The sequence below is a fragment of the Grampus griseus genome, assembly GCF_964374135.1.
Source record: "Grampus griseus genome assembly, chromosome: 9".
NCBI lineage: Eukaryota > Metazoa > Chordata > Mammalia > Artiodactyla > Delphinidae > Grampus > Grampus griseus.
The window spans coordinates 2,518,995-2,540,599 of NC_139003.1; the positions used below are offsets into that span (position 1 = coordinate 2,518,995).

A 21,605-nucleotide genomic window follows, 5' to 3' on the forward strand; every position below is an offset into this window, starting at 1 on the left:
GCTCAGCGGCCATGGCTCACAGGCCCAGCCGCTCCGCGGCATGTGGGATCCTCCCGGACCGGGGCATGAACCCGCGTCCCCTGCACTGGCAGGCGGACTCTCAACCACTGGGCCACCAGGGAAGCCCTGTTTGTTTTTAAATTGAGTAACTCAGCACTTTGTGAATGCGGTGCTTAAAAATCTATAAACTCTCCCTCAAAACCATTCCACGGAACCAAGTAAGACTGGCAAGAAACGAGAGCTCTGCTTTTTGCTCCCTGGGATGGACGAACATGCCCTACTAGTAAGTGCCAGATCCATCCATCACCCTCGGGGATTCTTTACGGTGGCCTTTTCAGGGTACCTGATGTAACTCAGAAAACACCACTCTCATTTTCCTATCTTCCTCTCCCTTTCGAGTTAAGAGAAGCCCTTAAAACACTTGGCATTGTTTTTGCCTGGCTTTAAGTGCCCTCAGTTAAACTTTACTTAACACAATGATCTCTAATCCTTCTTTCCAGAACAGGAGAAAAAAAAATAAAAAAGGCAAATGGGAGGAAAGACGGCCCCCAAAATGCAGAACTCAAAATTCAGTTTTTAAGATGGATAAAACCAAGGTTAGGTGTTTTAGCAGTGGCTCCAAGCTAACTTCTGCAGGGCAGTCAACCTCACGCAGTGCTGTAAGCAGCAAGAGCACTGCCCTTCACACTTCTTGAAAACTGAATCACATTCAAGGATGCTCAAGAGAATTATCAAGACTACGTAGGAAGAAGCAAAGCCCAGAAAATGAGCCGGTCACACGTGGAAAGCAACAGTGCTACCACTTCCCACCCAAACACAGACACCAGGAACACGAGGCCCCAGAGAACAGACTGGACTAGGCCCCAGGTCTTTAACTCCAGGATCCCTGGTGAACTGTGATTTGACCCCAAGTTTTCAACCGCCATTTGTTTGAGAATCCACTCAGGATAACCATATTTTAATTTATCGTAATTTAACCATATTTCAATGCATCGTAAGTTCTCTAATGCCAGTTCTGTTCCTGCAAATTAATCCGTGTTATGACGGACTGTCCAAGGACAACTCTCCTTGGCCATGAGCTTAATGCCTCTTGATGACTGACAAGCCGCTCCTGACCATACAGCTGGAAAACTGACCCTCCTAAAAACAGAAGCCACAGCCTCTGGCTAACGTTTCACTATTACATACACATGAAAACTAAGCTTAACCATCTCTGAGAATCCAAGGATGAAGGCAGAAGTAGTTAAACCTAAACAACGAAACCATCTCAGAAGGGCTTCCATCTACACCTCACTCTTGTCAACACTCAGTGGTAGACGAAGGCTTAAAATACACTAAAAATTAATGTAATTAACGTAATGTACTTGTGTCAACTCTGTTTCCCCATGAAGCAAGAGACCTTTAAAGAAAGCACTCTGTGCTGTGTTCTTTTTTTTTTTTTTGGCCATGCTGCTTTCGGGACCTTAGTTCTCCCCGGCCAGGGATCAAACCTGTGCCCCCTGCAGTGCAACCACTGGACCACCAGGGAAGTCTCCTTTCTGTGCACTTTTTACTCAGAAATCTAACATTCACATCCACGTCCTACGATTTGCATCAAACATCCTTCCCAAGCGCTCCAGCCTCAGACATGGGTCCTGGCGCAGGATGGAGGGCTGTGCTGCTCGGGGGGGTGGGCGTAGGGGGGTTGCGGGGGCGGGCGGGAGGTGGGGAGCTGGCAGGAAAGGCCAGAGTTGGGGACTACAGACACGCTGCTCAAGGAAAACCAGGTCTACCCACTGCGCTGGTTTGCCTCCAGGGCTCTAGAGGCTGGAGCAATCAGGGATTTCAGTGGCAATTTTTGTTTACAACACAACTGGAGACCCATCTGCAGCCAGCTCGGCAGAGACCTTCACGCATTTAGAATTAGCCAGTTTAAAACTTAAGAGACCAAAATATAGTCCACATTATTTCACATTTGTAAAGTCTAAAGCAAGTTCCACAGGTGTTAACATGTGAGGCTATTTCTGAAAATGAAGGTCAAAAGGCTAGATACTTTAAAATGTTAAAATTGTTACACACAAAACAAGTGTGTGATAGAGCAAAAAGGTTGTGTGTTTGGGCGCATATAAGAACTTTAGGATAATATGAGGGTTTCAAAGGACAATCTGTTCGGCTAGAATAACTATTTCATAAGGTTTCTGAGCACCTGATAATTTCCAAGTAATCCAAGCCTAAGGCAAAGTTCTGGCATCAAGTGTGCACAGCAGATAAAATACTTGTCCTTCTTCTCAAGAGTACTGTTTTACCATGAAGTAACCAACACAAAGGGATCTTAAATGAAGAAATAACCGAGTCTTGGGAAGGACAAAGGGCACAGACAGAACGGGCCCCAGGTGACCCACCTGAATGGGTCCTACTGACATCAGCAGGCTCTTCAGCTGGGCGTCAGTAGTGGAGGAAGAAAGCCCTTCAACAGACACGACGCAGGGCTGAGGCTTGCACTCCACCACCCGGAGATTCTGCTTGTTCGGCATCAGGCGGCCCCGGCCCATCGCACCTGCCATTCCCCGGCCTCTCCCGTGCATGATGACCTGGCAACAACAAAAGGAACTATTCAAGGTTGAAGCTTGGGGTTTTTTCACAGCTACTAAGATACAAAAGTGAACAAATCAGAATCCATTAAAATACACCGTGAACGACAGGACCTTCTGTAGTTTTTATCCACTATCAGAAAAGGGTTTAATGTCTAAATAAGACCACAGTACCCAGCAAACTGGAGTAAAAGAAAAGGAAGGAAAAGGAAGCAGCGAAGTCTGCACCTATCTTGGTGCCAAGCGTGGTACTAGGTAGGCACTTTCTGTGCTACCATCATCCCGCAGACGAAGCAGCAGGATCACAGGGGTTCAGAAACCTGCCGCGAGTAACACAAAGGGCTGGGTCCAGTCCTTAACGGCCCGGAGCCCAAACTTCTCCCACTGTACCACAGGCAAACCCAGCGGGGACCAGGGGACTGTGAATGGTGCTCCCCACAGCCGCCTCCCTGTCACTGCAAGCCACAACACTACGTAGCCTGGAGGGCAGATTCTGCAGCAGGAGTCTCCCACTGGCTGCACCACTGCACATTACACTCCTCTGCAGGGCTTTCAAAACAAAACCAAAAACCCCAACTACAACGACTGAGTGCCCCTGTCCCCCACCGAAATTACAACAGCACTGGCCTAAGGGAGGACCCAGACCTTAGCATTTTTTAAAGCCGTCCAGGGCTCAAAACCACTGTTCTGGGATCTTTTAAACAAGAAGGAACCGCTGAGCTTTCCCGTCTTTTCTAATCCGGAAAGTAGATAAAGCGCCAGTGCCCCCAGACCAGGACAGCAGTGAAACGCAGACGCGGATGTGACTGGGCTCACTGCGCTTTCCAGACGTCCTGCCCAACTCTGCCCGAGAGTCGGGTAGAAAGAGCCAAAAATGACCTCCCGCCCCATCACAGGGAAGGGCACAGAGGAAGGCAGACAGGAATCAGAATGGAACCCTTAGTACATGAATGGGTGCCACATAAAGGGAAACTGAGAAAAGAACGCAACACTTCGGAACATTCCACAGGAGGCGACACAACTACTCCTGTGAAGTGAGTTCCCAGAGTGCAAAAGGGTATTTCAAGAGAAGTCACATGGGAAAACACCATCAAAAAGTGCAAGTTTCACTGCCTGGAAACCAGCAGTGTGTTCTATAACATTAATAACAACATTCTCTACCGAGTGCTGGCTCACATTCCAGGTATCTTCTTATAAAACCCTCGCAAGAGCCCAAATAAGCCAGGAAAGATTACTGTCCTCACTTTTATAGGAGAGTAACCTGAGGCTGAGGATGAAGAAACACGAGTGCTTTATCTGTGTGTACAACAGACTATGGGGGGGAGGGGTGTTCTACGATCTTTCTCATAGCATACCCAGGGACAACACCTGACCAAAGAAAATTTAGACTGGAGCAATTTTTAAAGAGTATATCTGAAGATACGACTTAATGTGTCTGTGCCTGTGCCACCTGCAGCAAAAATGTCACTACTCTGTTTGTCCCTGTATCATAAGGTATTTATGAGAAAATAAATCTGGAGTAACTGAATTACTTCAAAGAACGGTCTTCAGGCTAACACTACTCCTTAATATCACCTGCAAGGCAAGCAGAGAGGATGAACTGGCAGAGTTCAGAGCTTTCTAGAAGAAACTCAGAGCAAGTATTGTTGCTCCTCTTCCACCCTAAGGTCATCAGGCAAGGGGCATCTGGCTTCTGCGCCGAGAGGGGACCTTGCTGTCGGGCAGAGAGGGGGCCCTTGGGAAAGCTACAAAGACACCCTCACCAGAAGCTGGGGGGGTCCCCACCAGGACATGATGGGACAAGGGGGACGCTCCTCTCCTCGGGAAGGTTAAATTCACAAGGGGTACTGGATGCCCACACCTCGTCTCCCACACTGAGCTCGGAGAAGGAAAACACACCCTCGACCCCCAGAGCAAGGGAGGGAGGAGGGAAGAGCCGGGGGGAGAGGCACTTTCTCGGGCAAGGTACTTCACCCCCAAAGGCTTCCCATCTGCGAACTGGGGTGACGAGGAGGAAGCAGTCTCTGGAGGAGCAGCTGGCAGGGGAGGAAGGAGCGCTGGGCTGGGCTCTGTGCAGGGCTGTCCCCAGAGCACAGCTCAGAGCTGCCCGAAATACCCGCAGCCTGGGTTTAGGGTGATTTCCCAGCATCGTACCACTCAAAATGTCACAAGAGGAAAGCGCTTTTGTGAACACGTTAGCTTTCAAAGCCAGGGCGAAGGAAACTATGGTTGGTTCATCCACAATCTGAGCACTCCTGCTGCGCCAGGCACTCCCATCAGTGGGTTCACGGGCTCCGCTCCTGGGGCAGGGGCAGTAACAGGCAGTACCTTCTTGGCCGGGTGAATTCCTTGGATGCTCTTGATGCCTGGAGGGCCGGCTGAGTGCACGTGGGCCCCCACCGGAGGGTGCTGGGGCTGCTGAAGCGCCCCCTTGGTCAGCGTCACCTTGCGGGCAGGCTGCTGTCTCACTTCTGGGGGCTGAGGGAGCCGTTGAGGCTGGCCCTCCAGGTGAAAAAAGCCATCGCTCTCTCCTCCCTGCTGAAACCAAGGCAGCACGCTGGTCAGTCTCCGCACGAGCAGGCATCCCTCCCCAGCATCGGGGTCCACCTCGATCAGTGCTCAACCGAGAAGCACAACCGTCAAGCCTGCCATTCACCAGGGCCACGAAGGAAATTTCTTACTTGACGGGGGTTTGGGTTTTAATAGTATTTTTCAAATTTAAAACTAAGATCTTTAATTACTGTACCCACTCAAGAGGTCTATAATTACTAAAGTAAGTGCTGTTGAGTTCAGTGAAATAGTGCTTGACTTTAAAAATACTTCATACTCGACATGCCTTTTCCATTTTCATGAGCATTCTTGTGAAAATCTGACAGTTTGTATAGGCAGCGGTTTTAAACTTTTAACTCCCACTCAAACCTAATGAAAGCGGGTCATCATCCTGACTCGCCCCGCTGTCCCCCGGCGCTGGTTGTGAATCCCAGGCGCGCCCCAGTGCCTTCCTCCCTGCAGATACAACCCTGAACACTTGGGCTCCCCAGAGCGCCCGCAGGCTGAGCAGCACCCTGGTCGCCCCTCCTCCTCTGAGTCACAAGTACCCACACGTAGGCTGGTCTCCGGCCTCAGTCCTGTTTGGAACAAGAGCAGACCAGCCAGGAGTCTGAGAAACTGAATGAGGAAATTCTAGAAATGAAAGAGTTACTGGAGGCCCAGACAAGTCCTCCCCACATGGCGGACAGGGAACTGCAGGGGGACAGCAGGAAGAAGAGCTGAGGAGGGGTCTGAGGGGGCAACGCACTCACAGCTCGCCGGCCAAGGGCAGGGCGGGGTGCCGAGCACCACCGATCCCTGAGCGCTGGCTGAGCACTAAGCTGGGCAGCGACAGGGCTGCCTCCCAGGAGACCAGGTGAAGAAATGAAAAGCCCAGGCCCAAACGGATCCTCTGGTGAATTCTATCAACTGTTTAAGAAAGACAGACTCCCAATCTGGTTCAGAAAACAAAAGCAGAGGGACAACTTCCCCACTCATTCTCTCAGACTTGTATTACCCTTTTACAAAAGTCAGACAAAGACATCAAAAGAAACAAAAGCCACAAAAGAATATCCCTCATACATATACATGAAAAAGATTCTCACCAAAACACTAGCAAACTAAATTCAGCAACGCAGAAAAAGAATCATACACCATAACCAAGTAAGATTTACCCCAGGAATGCAAGGTTGGTTTAACTCAAAAATCAGTTATCAGACCACATCAGTAGAGGAAAAGACCACATGACCACCTGCACTGATACAGGAAAAGCACTCATAATAAAAATTTTCAGTGAACTAGGAACAGAAGGGACAAATCAACCTGACAAAGGAAATCTACCAAAAATCGACAGCTCACATCATGCTTAGTGTGAGACTAGTCACGGGTATTCGACCTGCACGTTAGTCACCTAGGGAGCTCTCGTGTGTTAGTGTTCCTGGACTCTGACCCAGAACCATCCAATTAGACCCTCTGGAGCTGGAACCCAGACATGAGCATTTTTTTGTTGTTTTTTGGGGGTTTTTTTTTTTTGCAGTACATGGGCCTCTCACTGTTGTGGCCTCTCCCGTTGCAGAGCACAGGCTCCGGACGCGCAGGCTCAGCGGCCATGGCTCACGGGCCCAGCCGCTCCGCGGCATGTGGGATCTTCCTGGACCGGGGCACGAACCCGTGTCCCCTGCATCGGCAGGCAGACTCCCAACCACTGCGCCACCAGGGAAGCCCCAGACATGAGCATATTTTAAACGCTCTTCCAGTGATGTTTTCCAGCCAGGGCTGAGGATGGCTGAACCAGGTGGTTGCCCCCATAATGTTCTGTGACTCTGTGACTCTATAATGTCGGCTATAATTGTCTGAAATGTGATCCTGCTGGGCGTTATTCCAACCTGATGGGAGACTGTTCCCCAAATGAAAACGGACGCACTATGGAAAGGCAGGCCGTTCTGCAGGACCAGGATCCACATGAAGTCAGACTGCTTCTTGTGCTTCTTGAAACTTCTCCATTACATCTTTCATCCAAAAGGTGTGAGCAGGTACCCCAGCCAGGCAGGGATGATGGCCTATTCTCAGCACACAATTTTTCAAAGTTCATATCTTGAAAAGCTATGTGAACACTCTCTAGTTTTGTATATGCTTGAAATTTTCTATACTAAAGAGTTGAAAATTTTAAGGGTATACACCACATATTCCTATCTTTAAAAGCCAGTAATCCATCACTTATTAATTTACGTAAAATCATATTCAAATTATGTTAGTATAAGATTCATAAATTCACTGTTCAAATGTTAAGTCTCACTGTTCTTAAACACGTCTCTTTACATGGGCTGACACCTCACACTAGCCCCCAGGTCCCACCAGAGGCTGTGCCATAGATGCAGGTGGCACTGGGTCACTGAATTCTCCACACAGCTCAGCTACCTAACAGTCTACTGACTGATTCTCCACCGTCTACCTTTTTCACTAATGTGGATAAATGAACTGGCTATTATGTATGGTTTAGAGAAACCAGTGGCTTAGACCTGGGTGAGTCTGTTTTTGTTTACCAAGCCAAAATTTCCTATGCATATAGATGGCAATGAGATATTTACTGAATAAAACAATCAATGGTAGATCAGGCTTCTAAAAACTACGTAGCTCTGAATGTGCTATTAAAAAAGAGATTACAGTATCAGAATACTAGGTTATAGCCACTGTCAATTAGTACATACGTATTTACTAAATGCCACTGTGATACTAAAGAGGCCAGCCTTCAGTTCAGCACTGATACTGGGTGCACCAGAAAACATACTGTCATGCTGTACAAATCGGTAATCAGCTGGTACATGTGGTCTGAAAGGAATGATGTCCAAATATACGGTGGACAACATGGTGAATATCGTTGCAGATATTTTCTTTAGCAATCCAGAGCTAAAAACGTAGATGATCTTAAAATAGAAAACAAAAAAAGAAAAAGAGAAGAAAAAGGGAATTCCCTCGCCACCAGTGGTTAGGACTCTGTGCTTCCACGGCCGGGTGGCCTGGGTTCAATCTCCAGTTGGGGAACTAATACCCCACAAGCCGCGAGGAGCGGCCAAAAAAAAAAGTAGATGATCTAGATAGTGAAGTTTTATTTAAAAAGAAGAGCTTGCACCAAAAATAGGATATTTGCCTATTTTTAAGGTATACACTGTGTGTATGTATTTGGGTGATAAATATGTAACGCTGTGGTGATCTGATCATTTTTAAACTGGGAATTAAGAACAGAAACATTTAGTCAATAAACACCCCAAACAAAAATTCTCTTTGCTGTTATTCTGAGTTAAGAGACTGGTGCTAATTTATGTCTGACAATATTAGGTCAGAGGAACACCCTGAAAAACAAAGTTCTAAACTTGTATTTTCCTTTCAAAACAAGTTTACGTTTTAAAGTAAGCTTGATTCCCATCTGCAGTTCAGAAATACAGGTAGAGTTATCACAAAAAGCCTCTCCATTTAAGACTTCCTAGGAGATGGCCTGAGAAGACACAGTAAAGGACGTCTGTGATCAGAGCGCCTGCAGGTCTGGACCTCGCCGCCTGGAGGTCTCCCCGCTCCGTCTGCATCTCACAAACTCACGGGCACGGTGAGCACCCCTACTCCTCCCCGCCCGGGGAGCCTCAGCAGCCGCCAGCCTGACCTGCTCACTCGAGGGGGCCCCCAGCATCTCTAACCCTAAGGTTTCCCAGGCCACGTAACTGCTTTATTCTTCTTCACAGCGTTAATCACCACTCACAGTCCTGTCACGCTCACGAGAACGGGAGCCCCGCGGGCAGCACTGGTCGCCACGCATCCTCGGCTCAGAGAAGAGGACCGAGCCCTGGGCAGGAAGACGACAAGCACTTGGTGAGTCAACGATGAACAAGAAAGAGGGATGCTTCAGGCAGGGATTATAACAAAGGCCCAACTTTTGGGAAAAACTGCTATCGTCAGCTTACTGACAAGTGACGGGAAGGTCTGGGTAAGCTCTGGAGTTACTTATATTCAGGACAATGTTTTACACCTTCTACAGCTACAAATGACGTAATAAACTTTATAACAGAAATTTCCAGGGCACTCTAGGCTCTCCATCACCATGCTGAATGGCACCATTCAACATGCTCCACTCATGGGAAGATGGATGGAGTTGTTTGCTGAATGTCTTCAACTTGACAAGTAGTACACTAGGGTCTGTATAGAGACTGTTTTCCTTCAATCCTCCCTCAAGGTAAATATTATTATTCTCACTTTCCAAATGAAAAACCCGAGATCCTTGGTCACACAGTAAGTGCTTTTAGGACTTCCTGTCTCAGTGGTTCCAAAGCATGGACTCCACACAACCTCGTAGGCAAGGAGCTTATACTAACATAACTATTTTTAGCAGGGTTAGAAACAAAGGGACTAACCATCATTCAATTAAATCATTTTAAGGAAATGAAGGTTTACTATAATGCTCTGCTCTGACATTTTTCTGGAAACCATGCTGAGGACTCAAGGCTTAAATATAAGTAATGTTATTTCATTTTGTAAGAAAAGCAGTTTTTTTTTCAATTGAGAGAACAATTATTTTCTTTCAAATTAGCACAACGAAAAGCTAATTCTTAGGATAAATTTTAAATCCCAGAGTTATTCCGGTTAACACTAGGCAACATTCAACCTACTAACTTCTAGGCTGTGGCCAGAAACATATTTTTTACACCTACTCTCACATTCTCACAGACACAGAAAAAAGGTGAATGAGAACCAAGCCAAACTGAACCCGCCTATTTACTTAGAAGTCTTCTACGACTTGTGCATATAGTTAACAGCACTGAAGGAGATTCCAAAGTTATTACTTATGTAAACTTTAAAATACTGTCGATTCAAATCAGGACTTTCAGAAACCTGAAAGTTTCATTAAAAGCTTATTAAGTTACATTATCATCTTAATGTAAGGAAATAACTAGTCATCTGTGGATGGCAGATTACATTCCATTCAAAGAAAGGAAATCCACTTTGAAAGTGCATTTCTCTAGGGTGGCACAGTTCCCTTTTAAATTCTTTGCACAGCAGTGTGTTTAGACATGATTTTAAATACCTTTTACTTCCTCCAAAACAGATGAAGAGAAGAGGAGTTTGACCTGTCTTAGGCCAACCTGGAAATATTTCCTTGCTTTCTTCTGCAGATAAATATCTTTTAATGAACACACTATAAAAATGTCTCTTGAGGGCAGTTTTTCTTAAATATAAAAGGCACTTCCTGAATTAAGTAAGCTTAGGGAACACTTTTTACCAGCTTAATCGTTAAAAAAAATGAGGTTTGTAGCCACCAACATTAGCATGACAAGTTTATTTATAACAAATTGTTTAAATGTATAGATAAAAATGCCCATTGATATTGTCAGGGTAGCCTGCAATTTGACAGATCAAATCTTATTTTCATTCTTAAACATCATGAAGAAGTGGTATCGCTGGCTCGCATTCACTAGTGAGCAAATTGATTAATCCCTCTCTATAGAAATCTCAACTCTCGATTACACCTATCAGACGTTAAGCAGCATTATTCTAGAGTGACAACACTTGACAAATTCCCCAACCATTTTTCTCAGCCTTTGTGGCCCTGCTAGCTTGTATTAACCCTGATGAAAAATTAATTTTCCTTATCTTCTTCTAAACCCCAAAATCCAAATCCGCCAAACTGGCAACTCTTTCTGTAAAGGTATTATGAAAACCTCTAAAAGATTAATTGCATGTCTTCAGGTGACATTAAATTAATTTCTGTACTCATGACAGACATTTGATACTCCGTACTGAGAGGACAGATAACATTGTCGGGACACAGAGAAGGACAGTGGTTAGGGTCCCAGGGCAGCCTCTTATGAATTCTCCTTTCGATAAGGCCTACTTCACTGTCATGTCAATGCTGCTGATCTGCCAGCCCACAGACCTCACGGAGCAGGTTTCTATTAACTACAACAATGCTGGGCCTGGCCCTGTGATCTTTAGAAAGCTCGCCCAGAATCTGGACAATAAATGATATGCATGCTCTACGAAGTTTCTAAACACAAATACATTTCATGCTCTAGTCTGTCTTTGAGACTACTACTTAAAGGAGAAAAGATAAAATAAACAGGCTAATAACATTCTTATCCAGGCTCCTGTGTCAATTCCCTAATTAAACTGCTGCAATATGATATGAGGTGAGGACACTTCACATGGGCAGTGTCCATCTATTCTACGCAATAAGCTATCCCTCCACACGCAAGCATGCAGAACGTGTAAAAGCAGCAACTTAAATCTAAACTGCTTCCTATAAAATTCCAGCAACAGGTCTACACGGGCTGGACTGAAACAAAATCCTTAAGGTTAAAGGGATCTCACAAGTGCTTGCTTGGGCTTCCTGGAGAAAAAAAGGATTCAACCGGTAGGTGCACCAGGATTTCGCCTTATGGTGATAACACGGCACAGTTATTCAAGTGCTCTCTCTCTCTCTCTCTCAACATTCTACCTTTCTGAAACCAGTTAGGTTTGGGCAATCTTTTAAAAGCAAAATTAATTGGCCTTTGGAGAAATATACCAAAGCCCTGAGCCTGTGAGGGGATCTGATGCCCCAGGATTCTCCAATTTCTACAGCACAGACCTACCGATCTAAAAAAAGGAAAGGACTGCTAGAAGTGAGACTGCGGTTCACCCAGCAGCAGGGGCCCACGAACTCCGGCTTCTCCAGCAAGAGCGCCCCCGTACGGATGAAGCTCCAGACTCTGGAAAGCAGACGCTTCCAACCTGCCCCGGATGGGCAGCTGGGAAGGACCTACTTCAGAGCGCTAGGCGACTTCCCGGCGCAGGTGACGAGGCTCCTATTCTTGGTAGCTGTTCGAAGTGAGGAGAGGGAAGTTACCCAAGACGCTGGAGAAAGCAGATTCCTTTTCTGCTGGAGAAGGTGGGTTAGCAAATCCTGATTCCTAATTACAAGAGAATTATTTCTGATTTAACCACTTATTTCGCTCTGAAAGAAACACCATATGCCTAAAAACACCTATAAATTCACGTGTAGACATTCTAATTCATTAAAACTGATGCCTGTCCTCTAATGGACAGTAGTCTATTTTGCCCAAATTTAGAGGTCACATGTTTAAGAAGGCTGAAAACGTCATACCTCTAGAAGTTATCAGTTCTTCGCACCAAAGTGTTTCAAAGCTCTTAAAAACAATTACTTATGCACAGTAGCTTCTCCTCCAAAAGAAGATTCTAGAATATACATCTTATCAAACAAGCGATTAATCAAGATTCGTGCCCCATTTTTCTTCCTCTCTTATTTGCCTTTCGGCCATCTGACTGCTCATCAGCTCCTCTAACAGGGAAGTGATCAGGCAACAAATGAGGCCCAACTACAACCAGCCACGTGGCCACTCTCCCCACCAGAGAGGAGAAGGATGGCAGGACGAGAGGGAACCAGGGGTCAGCAAGGTGGGAGTCTGGGCTCTCACCTCCTTGGACAGTGGTGCCTTCACACCCACACCCACTCCCCGTCCATCTGGGCAGGGCCTCTCCTGGCTCCCCTACCTGTGTCAAAGAAGCTTCTCTTACACTCAGCTTCCCGGAGGTGTTTCTCTATCACAAGCCCACTGCAGTTCTGTCCTTTACTACCCATTTCCAACTCACTTTCATCTGACTTGCTTTCTCCTGGTCCTCTAGCATGGCATCAGCTCTTGGGTACTGCCCAAAACCATGGCATCAAGTCAGCTTCCACCAGAAGCCAATGAGTCAGGACAGCTGAGTCCTCCAGCCGTGGCCAGGCAGCTTGGCGAGTCACAGAATGACATACACAACGTGAGCCTTGTTCTGCCTTGGCCTGGGGCGTGGGTCTCCCCAAGAACGAGTCATCACCACAGACTCATCAAACAGCCAAATGTACAATACAATCGCATCTTGTAAACTGAATTAACAAGGATTAATGCTATTTCTGGTGTTATACTCTGCTTACTAGTGTCATCTAAATGTCTACAATATACAGCTGTTACTTTTATAATCAGAAGTACTGTGGGGCGGGGGGGGAGGAAGGAAACGACAACAACACCACACTGTGTTAACAACTCCTCCTTGGATATTTCCATAAAGAAACTGTAAAAAAAAAAAAAAAAAAGAAACTGTAAACAATACCTGTATTTTTAAAGGGAGAAGCTACTAATTTTCTCTATTATTTCAACAAATGTTTCTTAAATATTTATAATGTATTTGAGACAAAAAATGAACTGAAGTGGAAACCCAGCCTCAGTCAGGAGCAGTGACTAGGAGACAGCTCCAGCAGTGGGCAGAGAAGGGCAGGGCGCGGCGGGGGCGTGCAGGCGCCGAGAAAGGGCGCAGCGTGAGTGTGGACGGAGCGGGGAGACAGAACTACAAGAGCAAGGCGGCCAGACCACGGAAAAACAGGGCACGTCCGGAGAACGGGAGGCCGCGAGGGTGACCACTTGTACCCCCACCTGCGACTCCTTCTCAGACTAGAGTCCCCGAAGACTGACAGATGACTCCAAGACCAGCACTTCTGTTTCTAGTAAATCTGATACACAGTGTAAGAAACTCCTTATACTATTTTTGCAACTTCTCTTGAGATTACGTATATCAAAATTAAACGTCCTCCACTCCACAAAAAAAGATCAGGTATGCACACACCATCACGCTAGAAAAAATTGAGAATAACTTTTGAGGAAGAGAAATCTACAAATGCACACCAACCCCCAAAAGCAAGCTCACACAAACAAATTGGGACCTTTTACATGAAGCATTTTGACAGCCTTTTAAAAGTAAAATTCAAGAATATCATGACTGGACAGCTGGCTTTCCTGCTGAGGCATTCTGTGCTTCTCCCATTTCTCTGTGTGGCCAGCAGAACAAAGGGCTCTTTACTTAATTTGCTGCCAAATTCTTAAAATTTTCATGACCTCAATTAGAATAAAGCAGCTGAATTCAGAATTTGCTTTCATTTTCTTAAAGAACACTGTAAGAACACACTTTTTCTTCCTTTAACTAAAAGGAAAGGGTAGTAACATCTACTGAGCCAATGCCATGTGCCCAAGCACTGTGCCACTCATCTCACCCATGTCACGACAGTTAACCCTCACAGCCACCCTGGGAGAAGCTTAGCCTCATTCTGAGGAGGACACAGGTTCATCTGGGCCAGGTAACCCGATGCAAACATCTCAAAGATTCCCCATTTCCCCTAACCTGGAAGACAGAGCTGCAGGCCTAATGAAACTCCTGAATAAACAAATTCTGCACGGCACTTGCTCGTCCTAATTCTTTTTTCTGGGGTTTAATCACAGAACATGGCTGAGGATGATTATACTAAGTTTACACTAAGTAAACATTTTACATTTTTATATATGCTCTGTTATTAACCTGAAGAGGTTTTCTGGATTATGTATTGGTTATGAGAGAAATTATGATTGGGGGCAGGGGGGCACGGCACGCTGCACAGCTTGTGGGATCTTTGTTCCCCAACCAGGGACTGAATCCAGGCCCTCGTCAGTGAAAGCATGGAGTCCTAACCACTGGATCACCCGGGAATTTCAGAAATTATGATTTAACAAGATTGCTCTTTTGGTTTCTGAAAATTAAATACTTAAAAGTAGCTTTCTGAGAAATGAGCAAATGGAGACTATTCCTATGTTTTAAATAATAAAAAGAGAACCATTCCATCAACTACAATTCTTTAAGTAGATTACTTATATAAATATTATTCAGGGAGGCACATGAAATTTTAGAAGCAATATTTGCCAACATTTAACACTCTTTACAAGTAGCATTAATTTGTTCCTTTTTAAATCTCACCCAACAAATCAGACAATATAAATGGGAAAAAACTAAAATTCACAAAGAGATTGATCAGCCTCATAACAAAAGGTCTCTTTAAATTTCAAATTCCCTTAATGATTTCAATTTTAAATATAAAATCGGATCTATTTTGATCTACATAGAAATGTTCAAAGACACATTTCTAGCACACAGCTATAGTCACAGCTACACTCAGCCAGGGTACGCCGTCCCTCGCTTTAATTCACCATACCAGGCTACTCCACACAGGTTCCAGCACAGGCGTGATGCAACCCCAGCCACTCCCCAGTCCAGACTCCCCAGTCAGGGCTCTGTGGCCCACCTCTAAACCCTCTCCACATACTCTGCAGCCAGTCAGTACCAACTGGGGTTGGCAAGCAAAATGAAACCTGATCAGCCCTCATCCTAGAAGCCGCCCCTAAAAACTCACTGGAAAGAGTAGACTACTCTCCCTAATCTAGAACTAAGAAACCTAGGAGGAAAAGGAGCAGTAAAAATAGCTATTGTAAATAAGGGTAAAAAGCACAGGATTTAGAAGCCTCGCTCTACCAGTCAGTAGCTGAGTGGCCCTGGGCTACTATCTGAGACTCAATTTACTTACCTATGAAATGGCAATAATAGATCTAACTCATAAGGATGCTGTGAATACATGCTAAACACCTGATAAGCAGTAGCTACTACCTATTATGTGGCATAAAATCAGGGAATGTATTTCTAGAAGGGGCCTTAGGAGCATTCCAAAAAGAAAATGGACATTTACAAAGTACCTTCTACGTGTTAGAAGGGCCCCCAAGACAATAAATAGTAGACAAGCATCCAGCCACGGGTCTTCCTCAAACACAGCCACGTTGTTTTCACCTCATCACACCCTCCTGGTGACTGAGGGCCTCAACCTCCACGCCCCACACACAGGAGCTTCGGACTGGCCAACAAAGAACACATGAGGCCAAGACGGCTCCCAAAGGAAGTCAGGTACGACTCTGCGAGCTACAAACCCAGACCTGGTCAGGGACTGTGTGAGAACCGACACCAAGAAATACTTTTCATTACGTCCTTTTGAAAATGCTTCCCATGTCCGTAATGCATTAGCTCTAACAAAGAGGAACAATATAAAAAGACTAGAAATTCTCCTTCGATGATCAGTATGAATTAAAATCACTTTGAAGATAGTATAATTAATGAAAGGGCAGACTGAAAAACCTATAGTCTTAAGACACAGGCTCTTTCACCTTTCAAAAAACCCAATTTAATAAAATCCAAAGAGAAATTATTGAATTACAGACAATGAAATATGGAAATGACAAAAGAGAAGACCTTATTGATTCACAATTGCCTCACAGGTAAAAGTTCACCTAAAGAAAACTAATTTAAGCTGTAATATATTTTCAATTTGTACATCAGAATAAGACTGATGTACAAGAAATTTCCGCTTCCCTAACAATCCTGTAGATACGTATTTTGACTGTGATCACCACCAGAGCACAATTTCTAGAACAGCACTATGTACTGCGATAGTCCTGTGTCCTGTCTGAAGACCAACTACTAGAACGAGGAGACCACTGAATGCAAAGAATAGTTTAGTTAATACATTCGATGCCAGTTTAGGTTAGAAAGAAGTCAAACTGACTCTCTGAAAAGTAAATTTCTCTAGAAAACCTTATAAATGGGATGTCTATTGTATTTCTGCACAAACAGAATGTGAAGAAGTCCTGGGCTCACAGCAAAATACAAGAATGTGAACTGACAATGAAATGCTTCTATTAAACAAGTAACTATAAACCTGAAATGCATAAATAATATTCTGCACAGGTACGATATACAAGTCAATCCTCCCATATGCTAAGCCCCTGTCAGACCCTCACCAGGGTGGCTGGTTCAGCTCCAAGCACACAACATAGCACAGCCCTGGGCATTAATGCCATGGTGCATGAAAGGAGAGAAGGACCAGCAGGGACAGAAATAAAAGGAAAAATGAGAGCATACTTAGCACTTACAAGAACTGTCTCCTTTTTGCACAATGGGTATGTTACAAATAGTTCCTACCCACCAAAAAAACACACCAAAAAACCCAGGCCTTTAGGGAAACACTGTTTGTTCTGGTTCAGAGAGATACAAACAAACGAGAGACATTTATCCTCTGATAAGGTGAAAGTTGCCAACATGCTATTGGAGGAATTTTTGGAATAAATCCTAATATACAGAACATGTTGGTTAATTAACTTAATACTTAAGAATTAAAAAGGGAGCTAAAAAACCATTTCAAAGTTTGGCAGACAGCTATTTTCATGTAAAATTCCTCTGTTGTTTTCCTGTGTATTGTAAAATTATACAGCATGATTTTGGAATATGGTCTGATATAAAAACTATATTTTTTCCACAGGAGAAAAAAGCAAATTGAGGTAGATAAATTCTGCTGAAGTAGATAAATTCGTTAGTTGAAGGCTGCCTGTGGACAGCAGAGCTGTGCCCCGCACCTCCTAGTCTGCCGGAGCCCAGAGTGCCCAGGCCCGCACCGCACCACTGTGGCTGCCCAGGGAAAAGGCCTATTCCCAAACCATCGCCCCATGGCCCACCCTCAGAAGTTTCTAACTCAAGTAAAAAAATGAGACACCGACAAAGTATGATTAAAATATGGTCAAAAGCAAAAGGCCACACAGACACCGGAAACTGATGAACACTTGGGTCTTCACCTAAAGATAATAAATTCATACAATATTTAAGCAATCTGATACAATACAGGCCATCTACTTATCAACATTTTGAATCACCATGAACCGAGGTGAGAAACAACAGATTTGCTCTATCACAAATTTTCTTATGGCGTGTGAAAAACTTCACACCTTAGTCTACAAACCTAGAAACAAAAGCAATTAAAACTCGACTAATTAAGCAGCAACAAGGAGCCGCCCTTAATCCAGCACAGCAAACAGCTCCCGCCCGTTCCTAGTGGTGCTGCTGTCCCTGGGTGAACTGAGGATTAGAAGTCCTTTTCTTTTTTTCCTGTAAATATTTTGTGGTTTTAAAAGGAATCATTTGTAGCTGGTTTGCTCTAAGAGCCTGTGTCTTACGGTTCTCCCCTTCTTCCCCAGTTTGTAACACAAATTGCACACAATGGGGAGCTGCGACAGAGAGCACGACAGTTACTCGGACCAAAGAGAGTCTGTTGCAGAATTAATATAATTAAAGCAAGAGACGAGTGCTACCTTCTCTAATAAATAAAGACTATACAGCAGAATCAAGGAAGCAAGTATTCTACAGACGCTGACGGGAGAATCTCCTGCAATGGGAATCTATCTGCAGCAACTCTGTTTAGTTTAAGTACTGAATTTATCCAAACTGCAATTACTGTGCTTTACTGAAAATGCTCTAAAATGGGCACTGTTATGAGGTGAAGAAAGAAATGAGAGGTGCCCCACTTCTGAAAGCACATGGTAGGATCACACATGATTTCACTTTAGAATACTGTCAATCCCTTTCTCCCTCAAATGGGGGCGGGATGGTGGGCAATTAGCTTCACCTGGAAGACGGGAAACAGTCTTTGAAACAACGCTGCTTAAAAGCAACACACACACTGCCCCCCCGCCCCCCGCTGCCATAGATGCTCCCTGAATCTAAAGCTACACACAACAAATTATGTGTTTTGTGGTAAAGGAAATTTTATTTTTAAAACAAACTGATGATGCTAGCATAAATTATCTATAAAAAGAAGCTAAAACTGAGAAACGTCTAATTTAGGAACTGTCACACTGGTTTTTCACTAAGACTCAAGAGACAACTGAAACATGGGTCCCAATTGGAAGCAGGATTTAAACGACAATTCTTACACCAGCTTCAAGTGGGGAGAGGCTGGTCCACATGATTCTAAGACAGGCAACTTTACTTCTCTTCCTTCAAAAATCCTCTCTGGGAGTTAGGACATACTAAGTGAAACATAGATTCCAAGAGGCACTGGTGACCTCGTCAACTTACCCCGCCTGACAACTTAATCACCCTGACCTTGGAGCTGACGTGCGGCCCGTCTCCGCCACCGCTGTTGGCCCGGTGCATGACAGTCCTTTTCGCGCCAGGCTTGGCCTCCGGGGGCCGGCCCTGGAGGGACGCGGCTCGAGCAGTCTGCGAGGGGGGTGGCGGTCCCTCCCCGTCTGCAGGCTTTACCTGCAGGACTTTGTGCTGAGCTGGACACTGAGGTATGGTTCTGGCCTGTCTCAAATGTTTCAGTGGTTTCATCTGCTGTCCTTGATACTGCGTGTTAGCACCAGATGGCACAAAATTGGATGTTTTGGGTGGAACATTTGAAACAGTGGCATCTTGGTTTTTCACGAGAAGTCTGTTTTTCACATGCGGTCTGACCTGTGCCCCCGGGAAGGGTAACAGTGGGTTACCATTGGTGGGCGACGGTGCCGACAGCTGCTCTTCCTGCCCAGCCAGGGCCGGTGGGGGGCAGAGCTGCTGCTGCTGCTGCGCCAGCCTCTCGAGCAGCTCCTTCTTCCTCGCGCCGGCCTGCTGCTGCCGCCGCAGCTCCTTCTGCTTCAGGATTTCTTCTCGGAGGCGCTTCTGTTCTTCTATCTTTAAGCGGTATAACCTCGTTTCTTCATCTTCATCAGGAAACTGAAGCAGAAAACACGCATGGTTTAGAGTACAAGGCTAGGTGACAGTTCCAGTCTGTTTCAGCAAACTTAAGAAAAGGCACTTTCTAAAAACCCTTTAATTCAGGATTGAAAGAAGCCGTTCAAAATCTGCTTATAGACTTTAAGTATAACTCCTTCCCCTGGGGAGGGAAAAAAAAATTACACAGCTAAAGCTAATTTGGAAAATCTTATCAGAATATTAAAAATGAAATAATGTAAATTTCCACTCATTTACAACTTTGAAACCAATTAAACTATTCATTTAAGATATCAAAATATGTTTGAAATGGAAACTGCAACAGTAGGGAGGCCTCGCTGTCACACAGGTTTTATCTGGCTCTCCTCTGACGAACCAACAAAAGGTGGGGTGTAAATGACCTGAAAGGGTCTGATTAGAACTATTGATTTTTCGTACAGAATTTTCAGCCTGATCTCAAACTCATTTGTCACAGAATAATTGCTTATAATGAACAGCACAAATCAATCTCTCTGACCTTGAACTCATGCACTCTCCTCAGAATCAAAATGCTGCCAATTGCAGTATTGGAATATTAATGGTATATAAGGAATGCCTTTAATATGCCAGTCCCAAACCATTCTGAAAGTCTATCAGAAGAATCTTTGTAAAAAGTCCAATAATTTTCTTAAAAAAAGCATCCAGGGGCTTCCCTCGTGGCGCAGTGGTTGAGAGTCTGCCTGCCGATGCAGGGGACACGGGCTCGTGCCCCGGTCCGGGAAGATCCCACATGCCGCGGAGCGGCTGGGCCTGTGAGCCATGGCCGCTGAGCCTGCACATCCGGAGCCTGTGCTCCGCAATGCGAGAGGCCACAACAGTGAGAGGCCCACGTACCGCAAAAAAAAAAAAAAAAAAAAAAAAGCATCCAAAGAGTAAAGTTTAGCATTTGTTTAAAATTGTAATAATTTTCTTTAAAAAAAAATCATAGATATCATCACTCACAGATCCTTTGCAATAATAGGATTTACTCTACCTAGAATTCAGCTGTTAGCAAATAAACCTTAGAAGTTAGGAATTATAAGACCACAATGTAGCTGAAGAGTTGGCTGGTGCCCCCAGAGCCCGTGCACTTGACCTAGAAGACACAGAGCCAAGCCCCCTCATTGGGGCTTGCTTGTCATTTTAGCAGCAATCCTGATCAACTCAGTCACCTAATTTCAAAGTCTAGGACAGACCTGAAACAGAAAATCTTAAGTTGGCTGAGGGCTACACAGAGCTAGAAGTGACATTAAGGGGAAGACAGAAAAACAGAAGTTCAAAAAGTACAGGGGCCAGGGCATTCTGGGGAAATAATAACAGGTCCAGAGGACCCACTGTTTCAAATGCAAGAATAATTAACATTCACTAGGATTTTTCCCCATGTAATCAAAAAAGAGTTAAAGTATGTTCAAGAATATAGGTAGGAATACTTCTAAATAGATTTGTCCTTCATTATATCATTACCAACTGGGTGCATATAAGAAGATAAACCACACTTACCTAAGCAAAACAAACAGAAGGTTTTAAAAATAAAAAAAACACTTTACTCCTGGTCCCATTCTATGTGCACAGAAAATTAAAAGCAAACAAATTAAGACACGCACCACTTACACTATGGCCACCTGCAAGTTCCACTTCACGCACAAAGCATCCATTTTATCCTACAGAAGACTTCTTCAGAAGCCTGCTTACTAACTCAACTATTATGAAAGGGACAAACGTGGCTAGTGGTATGCCTAAAAAGTCACTTTTCTCTTTTTATTTAGCCACTGTTACTACAAAAGTATATGTGACTTCATTTTTGAGCCAAATCCATTTACACACATGAGTCAGGAGCTAGCTATATAAACTAAAAGCAGGATAAAATTTTTAGCAATGATTTCTTTTTATAAACTATCCCAATCCCGTCTGTAAATCTACATGATTTTTTCATATACTGATTTTAAAACCGAAATGTCACCCTTCTTCTAATAAGATGTTATTAAACGTTAACTCAGTATTTTCACTTTATACTTACATTTCTGACTTGGAAACATTACATTACAGCTGCTATAGTAATTTATTAGAAGAAAATCTGAC

General features: G+C 44.5%; 1 protein-coding gene across 4 annotated transcripts in view; it reads right to left on the reverse strand.

Annotated features, from left to right (window-relative positions):
• The window catches only part of RBM33 (RNA binding motif protein 33), a 113,857-nt gene that overhangs the window by 10,406 nt on the left and 81,846 nt on the right, over positions 1–21,605 (reverse strand). For 2 of the 4 annotated variants that reach the window (XM_082661560.1, XM_082661562.1), the window contains 3 exons: positions 18,873–19,511; positions 4,899–5,105; positions 2,382–2,570 (listed from right to left, as the gene is read on the reverse strand). In XM_082661560.1, coding sequence (XP_082517686.1) covers positions 2,382–2,570; positions 4,899–5,105; positions 18,873–19,511 — 1,035 coding nt within the window. Of the gene's footprint in view, positions 1–2,381; positions 2,571–4,898; positions 5,109–18,872; positions 19,512–21,605 lie in introns of all 4 variants that reach the window. The other 2 variants (XM_082661559.1, XM_082661561.1) reach the window with 1 other exon arrangement.